General features: G+C 46.8%; 3 protein-coding genes across 3 annotated transcripts; all 3 read left to right on the top strand.

Moving 5' to 3' along the window:
* Positions 1-876: 876 nt before the first annotated feature.
* On the top strand, positions 877-2,160 carry LOC138944076 (uncharacterized). The gene has a single exon (XM_070314943.1). It carries the CDS (start codon positions 877-879, stop codon positions 2,158-2,160), a length of 1,284 nt encoding a protein of 427 aa, XP_070171044.1.
* Positions 2,161-4,760: 2,600 nt separating this feature from the next.
* LOC138944075 (uncharacterized) lies at positions 4,761-5,162 on the top strand. Its single transcript, XM_070314942.1, has one exon. The coding sequence runs from the start codon at positions 4,761-4,763 to the stop codon at positions 5,160-5,162; it is 402 nt and encodes a 133-aa protein (XP_070171043.1).
* Positions 5,163-8,118: 2,956 nt separating this feature from the next.
* On the top strand, positions 8,119-9,680 carry LOC138944073 (general transcription factor II-I repeat domain-containing protein 2-like). Its single transcript, XM_070314941.1, has 3 exons — positions 8,119-8,135; positions 8,328-9,126; positions 9,519-9,680. The coding sequence occupies exons 1-3, from the start codon at positions 8,119-8,121 to the stop codon at positions 9,678-9,680; spliced, it is 978 nt and encodes a 325-aa protein (XP_070171042.1).
* Positions 9,681-9,928: the final 248 nt, after the last annotated feature.

Raw genomic sequence — 9,928 nt, 5'->3', positions numbered from 1 at the left:
ATAATTTATAAAATATTTTAATTTATTTTTAACATTATCTCAGTAGAGGTTCCATAGCACCCTTTTTCTTATAAATGTGACACATACCTAAAGGCTATATTTAATGCGCATGCGCGAAAAAAGCGTCCTTGAGAACAACACTGGCGTCGATATCGACCCTTCCGGAGATTCTCGATCATTCTGTGAGTACCGGTCTTTCGTGACACACGTCGCCTTTAGAAAAGTTTACAAAAGCTCTCGGAATTCGGTTTTGTTTCTTGGATCGGATCATGTAAACAATCTCCCGGTTTTCTCAAGGTTCTCGGTAACGACAAAGAACTTATCGCAAATTAAGCATCCAATTACGTTTGCGCGAGGAACATTTGTGAGGTACAACTTGGACCAGAGTGAGTGTGCGTGAATCCTAACTGTTCTTCCCGACACCCCCTGAAACCAGAAACTTCTCGGGTTCTTTATCAAACATTTTTTGGTCCTTCGAGCCGGATCTGTGGGTGCGGCAACGAACATCTCAGTGTGCGGACTTAGAGAATAGCGTGTGTGCTTTCCACGTGCTACCGGCGAAAGTTCGAGAACGATCCGCGACATGCTCTCTCTCTCGCTCTCAGACTTCCGTCGCGTTCGCCAGTTCGTGCGTGTTCGGCGACGCTCGGACGGACTCGGGCGCTCGGTAACGGATCTCCGCGACATGTGGGGCGTTCTCTCTCGCTCTCGTAGCCACGCTGTGCTCAGGCTCACCCTCTCAACGGCCATCTTGTGACCAGTGCGCGGGATATGGACCTTTCTTTCTCACCCTCGGAGACGCACGGCTCATTGGACACTCTCTCTTCAGGAATTTAATCAATTGGAAATCATCGGACAAAACAAGCATAATTCATCATGTCCAATCTCGAAGCGAAATTCTCTCTGCAACTGAACCGGTACACCTACATCAAATCGGTGGCTCTCGAGCGTAAGGAACCGACGTTCCCCACTTTCCAACTGCAGATGCTCAAGATGAAACTCGACCTTATAGACAACAATTGGCAAAAGTTTGAAGCGAGTCACGAGCGAATGGCGGAATCCAAGTCTGAGCTCCTCCTGGATCACGATTACTTTCAGAAAAAGGTGTACGATCAGTGTCTCTTATATTATGCTGACGCAAAAGCCGCATTGCTTACGCAGATTGAGGAGAAGGAACGGACTCTTCCTTTCTCGGGCTCGCAACTAGCCAACCTCTCAATTGGCGGGCAGACATCAGCGCGACGGCATCTTCCGGAGATCACTCTTCCACAATTCTCGGGTGACTTCTTAGCGTGGAGGCCGTTCCGCGACTTATTCTCATCGTTAGTTGGACGGAATGCTGACATTTCCAAAGTCGAGAAAATGCATTATCTCCGGACCAGCCTCATGGACGAGGCTGCTCAACTCATCTCCAACTTGTCAGTGTCGGAGGACTCATTCGTCTCCGCTTGGGACTTGCTTGTCAGTCGCTTTGAAAATAAGCAGCTTCTCATTTCGGCCCAGGTAGATGGATTATTTCGCACTAAGACCATCTCACAGCGGTCAGCCAATGAGCTCAACACCCTCCTCAACACCACAACGGAAGCGCTCAATGCCTTGGAGTTTCTCGGAGCCCCTGTTCAACACTGGGATCATCTCTTGGTTCACCTCACTGTCCAACGACTCGACCCAAGCACCCGAGAGGCATGGGAAGTCAAGCTTGGCTCCACTACAGACCCCCCATCATACAAGGACATTCGCACATTTCTCACCGGCCGCGCTCGAGCCATGGAAAGCATGGAATTCGGAACGTTGAGCGTCTCTCCAGCGGACTATCCAGCGTCCCCGGCATTACGACACAGCAGCAAACCGTCGACGGCCTCCGCTCATGTGGCCATCTCACCCCCCTCCGGAAATTCGGAAACCTCCGGAAGTGCACTGTGCTCTGGCCCTCATTACATCGTCTCTTGTCCTCGTTTCAGAGATATGTCTCCTCATCTGCGGCGCAACATTGTAATCGACCGTCGCCTCTGCTTCAATTGCTTGGGCAGGCATAACGCAATCGCCTGTCAGAACTCGAAGAGGTGCAGAGAATGCGGCAACAAGCATCATACCATGATACACATGGATAGCCAACCACCCCCACGTTTGTCAGCGACACAAGGCAAGGCAACCTCTTAGACTGCAGCCTCACAGACGTTGGCGCCAGCCTCACCAACTAAGAGCACTATATCAACGGCTTCGAAATGACTCACACACGCAGTCCTCTCTCAAACTCACTCGGTAATTCTCACTCGTCCGGCAGTCTTACTCGCTACTTGTTGCACTATCATCCGATCACCTTGCGGCTCGCCTCACTCGGTCAGGATGCTCATCGATCCCGGATCTGAACTCACCTTTGCTTCCGGGCAACTTATCAAAATCCTCCAGATCCCTCGACGGCACGCCTCTGTCCCCATCATAGGTATTGGAGGATCTCAGTCGGAGCGAACTCGGCGTGTCGTCCCTCTAACACTTCACTCAATTTACTCTTCGCAATCCATCAAGGTTACATCCTCAAGAATTTAACAACCTCACTCCCATCTATAGCGACAGCAGAACATAGTTGGCCTCACCTTCACGGGCTCCAGCTGGCGGATCCAGATTTCCTCACACCCGGACCTATAGATTTAATCCTCGGTGCCGACTCCTACGGGCTGTTTATCCAGCCCGACATCATTAAAAAGTTGGAGGAGGAGCACATCGCTCAACGCACTATTTTTGGATGGGTTGTTCTCGGTCCGACCTCGGCACCATCGGCCTCAGCTCATAGTTCTCATCGTGGTGGATCATGAGCTTCACGATCTTCTCATGAAGTTCTGGATTCAAGAAGAGTTTCCCTCATTCTCCACAACTCAGCTCAACCCTGACGAAGAGAAGTGTGAGACTCATTTCAAGGACACTCATTCTCGGGATAGTGCGGGGCATTATGTCGTACGGCTCCCCCTCAAGTTACAGACAAGCCAACTAGGGAAGTCGCGAGTAACTGCTCAATGTTGCCTGGAATGCATACTATGGCGCCTTTCAACGGATCCGACTTGTCAGAATCTGTACTCATCATTCATTCGGGAGTACAAAGAGCTTCAGCACATGGTCAGGGTTCCCCCTTCCACTGCAGAACCATCACCGGTGTTCTACCTCCTTCATCATGGAGTCCTTAAGGATGTAATAAACCGCTTTCGCGAGGCGGTCGTGGATAACTCGGTCGGGATCCGGGGCTCGTGAAAGGGTATCGAGAGACGAACGATAGATACGTTAGGTAAAATATAATTTATTGCGTGTAAGTATGTGTGGATACAGAGTGAGTGTATGTGTATAAATGTTGTGTGTGTGTGAGCGTGTGCGCTTGTATGTGAGTGAGATGGTGAGCGAGCGAGTGCGTGTGCGACCGTGAAATATTTCGTATGGTTTACAATGTGTATGGTCGAGGCGATCGCGATGCATCCGAATTACAATGCGCGGAGTGTGTTGCGGAGCGCGCGTTCAGCGATTCGATACAATTATCGATGACGTGCGCGGATCTGGATTTCGGCAGAGGCCGCTAACTACCGGGCGGTAATTTCGGTCGGGCCGGTGGGCGGTCCTTAGACGTGTCGGTATCGATCTGATTGCGTCGATCGATGTCGCGGCCGGGTTAGATCCTCCCCCTTGAGCGGGATTTAGCGCGCCGTATTAATGGCGAGTCCGATCGCGGTAATGGCCGTCGCGGAATTACTGCGAGTTCGCGGATATCGCGGTATTATTTTCGTCGGGGATGGTTTTCCCATAGAATGCAGGAGTGCAACGGCCGACGGGAACACCCGTCAATGGCAGGGAACTCCCTACCACTGAATGATCGCCGTTGCACGTAGGTGGACGGATGCGGGTGAGGTGTCGAGAACTCCCGACGGAGGCTGAGTACGCCCAACCTCGTGTTCCTCGGTCGCAGAGATTTCAAAGGATTGCTCTTAGAGATGCCGCAAACTCTCGGCGGAGGCTGGGTACTCCCAACCCCGTTTTCTCTCTCTTTGAGCGTGTTTTCAGGATCGTTCTGGATTCCAGGCGTCGTACTGACTCTGGTGGTTGCGGAAGATCTGGTCTCGAGATAGAAAATTGGCTCTTATTTATACCGCTTTTTCCGGCGGGTGCGCGTGCGTAATATGCCTGATTGTTTTAAGGCATATTGTTTCAAGTTGAACCGCCGCGCGCGACTCAGGTGGTTTCGGGAACGGTCGGTACGGTTACCCGAGCGCGGCGACGATTCCCGGTAAACAACGCGTCTTGACGGCGGTTATAAATTCAAACGACTTTCTCTATATCTTAAAAATGGGCGCTCGGCGCCTCCGCATTATGCCCGACCGGTGTTTGTCGGGCGGCGGACTTCCGGCGGATCGACGGCCGGGTAACGCTGGAGGGATGCATCGTTACAAGGATGACAGTATCACCACAAAATTAAGAGTGGTATTCAACGGGTCCAGCCTCACCAGTACGGGATCTTCCCTCAACGACATTCTGCACACGGGTGCGAACCTCCAACCAGACATCTCAGATATCTTTCTCTGGGTGCGACCGGTACATCTTTATCACGGATATCACCAAGATGTTCCGCCAAATTCAGGTTCATCCAGACGATTGGGATCTTCAACGGATCTTCTGGGTCGACGATCAGCTCAACATCATTCCGTATCAACTCACAACGGTCACGTATGGCACCTGATCAGCTCCCTTCTTAGCTGTTCGCGTCCTCCTTCAACATGTCGAAGATGAAGGTAGAAAGTACCCCCTGGCGGTCCCCCCTCTCCTCAAGGGCAAGTATATTGACGACATCTGTGGTGGCGCTGACCTCTATCGCTCACCAACTGGTAAATCTCTGCAAGGCGGGCGGCTTTCCTCTGGCGAAGTGGCAGAGTAATCATCCGGAGCTATTCCAGGCTCTCCCTATGGACGACGCCACGGTAGAGCCTCACTCGGATAACACTCAGGGCAAGATTTTGGGACTCACATGGCAGCCTCACTTGGATCAGTTCGTCTTCCAGAGCAAGGCCTCCAACCGGCCCGTTATCACCAAACGGACTATACTCTCAGAAGTAGCGCAACTATTTGATCTATTGGGATTCTTATCTCCGGTCATCATCAGAGAGAAGACGCTCCTCCAGGAACTGTAGCTGGAAAAGGTCGGCTGGGATGACTGTCTCTCGCCGCAACTTTGACATCGGTGGACGCACTTCCATTCAGAGCTGTCTGACCTGACTTCCATCACGATTCCTCGGTGGATGTCTTCCACGCCGTCAGCCATGGTCGAGCTTCATGGATTCTCGAATGCTTCGCAACTTGCCAGCGCGGTTGCAGTTCATCAAGGTCACTCCTCACAGGATAGAGCCAATCATCACACTGGTGTGCGCCAAAACCAAGGTCGCATCTCCCACCATTCCCCGGCTGGAACTCACGGCGGCAGTTCTACTTTCTCGTCTTATCAGCTATGTTCAACGAACCCTAGAACTTGCGGAGATACCAATCTACCTGTGGACGGACTCATCAGTATCGTTCACCTGGATCAATAGTCATCCCTTTCGCTGGAAAGACTTTGTTCGGAATCGAGTGGCGGCAATTCAAGAACGCGTACCTCAGGGACATTGGCGGTTTATTCCCGGCAAGGAGAACCCAGCAGACTGTGCTTCTCGCGGTCTCTCTTCCGCGCAACTCTCTCGGCATCATCTTTGGTGGAATGGTCCCTCGTGGCTAGTACAGTCTCCTCAACATTGGCCAAGCACGGTATCACAGCTAGATTCGGCGGCGACTCTTGAGGAGCGGCTCGGTCAGCTTCTCACCTCCTCAACAGTAAGGCAACACCACATCTGGGAGCTCCTCTATCGTTACTCATCACTCACACGGCTTGTTCGGATTACTGCTCATTGTCAACGGTGTTGCGCGATCCTCAAAGGTATACCACAGTCCTCTCTGGCCACACCTCTCACACCTGCAGATCTGGAAGTTTCACGACTATATTGGATTTGGTCAGTTCAATCGGCGTACTTCTCATCGATCATTCGGGCATCCTCAGAGTTGGAGGCCGGCTCAGGCATTCTCAATTGGACCCTGAATGCAAGCGCCCAGCCATCTTGCCACGGGATTTATATCTGTCCCGACTCATTATATCGGACGCTCATCTAAGGACTCTTCACGGCGAAACTCAGGTAACCTTGACATATCTTCGCTAGGCTTATTGGATCGTTGGTGGCCGAGCTCCAGTAAGATCTCACATTCTCCGCTGCGTTCGGTGTGCTCGACAACGTGGCGTAAAGGCACAGCAACTCATGGGTCAATTGCCATCATCTCGCATTACGCCATCTCGTCCCTTCCTCAACACAGAGGTTGATTACGCCGGCCCCCTCACTCTTAAAACTTGGCGAGGACGAGGGGCTAAGTGTTACAAGGGCTGGTTAGCCATCTTTGTTTGCTTCTCAACTTCAGCGGTTCATCTGGAGGCAGTGACGGATTACTCAACAAAAGGATTTATCGCAGCGTATCGGCGGTTGACGGGACGGCGAGATATCTGCCAAACTCTGTTTAGCGACTGTGGAACCAATTTTCTGGGGGCAGATACATCTCTTAAGCGGCTATTCAACGCGGGAGTGAAGCACTTGGACACAGTATAATTGGACACGGTGCAAATGGACATGTTACAAATGGACACGAGATTTTGCACACGGTTCAATTGGACACAGTGCATTTGGACACAGTAATTTTGGATACAGTAGCTTTTGGACACATAAGAAAATACGCATCGTTTACTTGGACACCGCTCAATTGGACACTGTTCATTTGGACACCGTTCGTTTGGACACAGAAAGATGCGCACCGTTCATTTGGACACCGTTCGTTTGGACACCGTTATTTGCCCACCGTTCGTTTGGACACCGTTCATTTGCCCACCGTTCGTTTGGACACCGTTCATTTGCCCACTGTTCGTTTGGACACCGTTCATTTGCCCACCGTTCGTTTGGACACCAAAATTTTATTTAAATTATACGACGTAATCCACACCAAATTTTTGTTTTAAATAAGAAATAGGTTTGGGTTAGGTTATATCTTCCGGAAGTGGAGCCCCCCCGCAGGGGGGGGGCGGAACCCACTGTATCCATGCATGACATCCAAATATGCGAAAGGCTAAACAAAGTGCTAAAAGCAATGTAAAATTAATGACATCAGTATCAGAGATATATAAGTATGAATATATTTTATTTTGACAGATATTATAACCTTCAAATGTATCTCCTTTTCACGATTTCATATTTTACATAGATTTACCAGTATAAAGTGTTATAAGAATACTGATTATATTTTCCCAAAATGATTTTTATTTCTCTCCATCTGTTACATATTCAAACAAACAGTGCGCATGTTTCTGTGTACAAATGAACGGTGTCCAAACGAACGGTGGGCAAATGAACGGTGTCCAAACGAACGGTGTCCAAATGAACAGTGTCCAATTGAGCGATGTCCAAGTAAACGATGCGTATTTTCTTATGTGTCCAACAGCTACTGTATCCAAAATTAATGTGACCAAATGCACTGTGTCCAATTGAACCGTGTGCACAATCTCGTGTCCATTTGTAACGTGTCCATTTGCACCGTGTCCAATTGTACTGTGTCCAAGTGAAGGCCACTCATTCAACGCTGGATCAAAGGAATTCTCGGAACTTGCTCAGCTACTGACCCATGACGGCATCACTTGGTTCTTCATCCTCCGGCAGCCCCTCACTTTGGCGGTAAATGGGAGGCCGCTATCAAATCGGTCAAGCATCATCTACGACGGACTATAGGGGAGACTGCCCTAACCTACGAAGAACTTACAAATCCTCTAGTCCAAATCGAGGCAGTCCTCAACTCCAGGTCATTGTGCCCACTTTCAGACGACCCGGAAGACCTGGCAGCCCTCACCCCCGGGCATTTCATCATCGGGGCAGCGCTAACTACAATTCCTGAGCCATCTCTCTCCTCAGTGCCCCTCACAAGATTATCTGGGCGGCAGCTCATTCAGCAGCAATTCCAACATTTCTGGTGTGTTTCCTGTGCATACTTAACTTTCTTCCACATTAATCTCTTCATCAAACGTGAAGGATGGCTGATGGACAGAGGTATGTGTAACATTATGATAAGAAATGGGAGAATAATTTTTTCGCACATATTCGTAATAGAACAGTTTGTCTTTTATGTGGTTATAAACCTTCTCGTGTTAAAAAATTTTTGATCGAAAGACATTATAGAAATAAACATTTCAATGAATATGCAAAATATAACTGTGATGAAAAGATTAATTTAATAAATAGTTTAAAATTAATATATGAAGAAGGTTATAGTGATAACACAAATTTTGAAATCGATAATAATGCTGTATCTTCCGAAAAAGCAGTCACTGCATCATATGCTATTTCACATTTAATCGCTAAACATTCTAAGCCGTTTACTGAAGGTGAATTTGTAAAGGAATGCCTCATAGAAGCTGTAAAATCATTTGTAAATTCTTTAACTCTTGCAGAAGCTACTAGTATACCGTTAAATAAAAAAACAGTAGCAGCAAGAGTTACTCACATCGCTTATTCCATAGAAGAAAAATTAAAAGACTTATTAGCAACGTGCTCGTATTTTTCGTTGTGCCTCGATGAAAGCACCGATAATCGACATGTGAGCCAGTTGAGTATTTTTGCTCGAATCGTACAAAACGATTTTTCATATGTCGAGGAGCTTTTAAATTTTGTACCATTACATGGCACAACAACCGGGATAGATATTTTTAGAGCCGTTGAACAAACCTTAGAAAAATTTAATATCGATTTTTCTAAATGTTCGGCTATCGTAACTGAAACTGATGCGAAAGCAATGACAGGTTCGAAAATTGGATTCTTCGGCCAAATAAAGCAGCAAAATTTAAAGTTCCCCCTTATTCATTGTATAATTCACCAGGAAGCATTATGTGGGAAAGCGATTAAATTGTGTACCGCAATGCAGATAGTTACTAAAATTATTAATGCAATAAAAGGCGGACACAAATTTCTGAATCACAGAAAGTTCCAATCCTTTCTCAAAGAGCATAATGCAATTTATAAAGATATACCTTTACATTCCGAAGTTCGATGGTTTAGCGCAGGGAAATGTCTAGAGAAATTCTTTACAATAAGAAAAGAAATCTTCCTTTTCTTGCAAGAAATGTCTATAAATTATGACGAATTTAAATCCTTTTTCGAAGATCTAGATTTTTTTTCTGAGTTTTAGCTGTTATTACAGATTTAACTTCCCATTTAAATAATTTAAATTTGAAGCTGCAAAAGGCCAACCAAACTTATATCAGACTTAGTTAGTCATACCGACTCATTCCGTAGAAAATTACTATTATTTAAAAATCATTTAGAAAAAAATAATTTTTACTTTTATCCATCTTGTCAAATTCTTTTCGAAGAATACGGCAAAGATTGTAATTTTCAGAAACAACTTCATTTATAATTAATTCTTTAATAACCCAGTTTGATATGCGGTTTAATGATTTCGAATTGCTTAGAAAAGATCTAATTCTTTTTGAGAATCCTCTTCTTGTTCCGATTGAAGAACAAAATATAGAACTTCAGGCAGAACTTTGCGATTTGCAAAATGATCTGCCTCTTAAACCGCGGCTAGAAAAGTGTTGAATTCTTTAAGATTTTAGATTCATCAAAGTATCCCGAACTTATAAAATTTGGTCTTCGAATTTTTTCTATGTTCGGTTCTACGTATTTATGTGAATGTTCTTTTTCAAAATTAAAATATACGAAAACAGATAAACGTTGTTGTTTGAGCGATACATCATTATCTTTTTTGATGCGCTCTAGTTCATCTAATATTCCCGTAGATATTTTATCCCTTGTAAATTCACATAAACGGCTTAGAATATCAAATT

Source organism: Polyergus mexicanus, unplaced genomic scaffold, assembly GCF_030449975.1.
Source record: "Polyergus mexicanus isolate NDT 795.1 unplaced genomic scaffold, iyPolMexi1.0 SCAF_83, whole genome shotgun sequence".
In the NCBI taxonomy this organism is placed as follows: Eukaryota; Metazoa; Arthropoda; class Insecta; order Hymenoptera; family Formicidae; genus Polyergus; species Polyergus mexicanus.
This window is presented reverse-complemented; position numbering and strand designations above follow the sequence as displayed.

What these genes read in the sequence shown, in the direction of transcription:
- LOC138944073 (XM_070314941.1), top strand. An exon ending in ATATACCTTTACATTCCGAA is followed by an intron (nt 9,127 to 9,518) that starts GTTCGATGGTTT and finishes TTAATAACCCAG; the next exon opens with TTTGATATGCGGTTTAATGA.
- LOC138944076 (XM_070314943.1), top strand. Translation starts at nt 877, where the DNA reads ATGTCCAATCTCGAAGCGAAATTCTCTCTGCAACTGAACCGGTACACC.
- LOC138944075 (XM_070314942.1), top strand. Translation starts at nt 4,761, where the DNA reads ATGAAGGTAGAAAGTACCCCCTGGCGGTCCCCCCTCTCCTCAAGGGCA.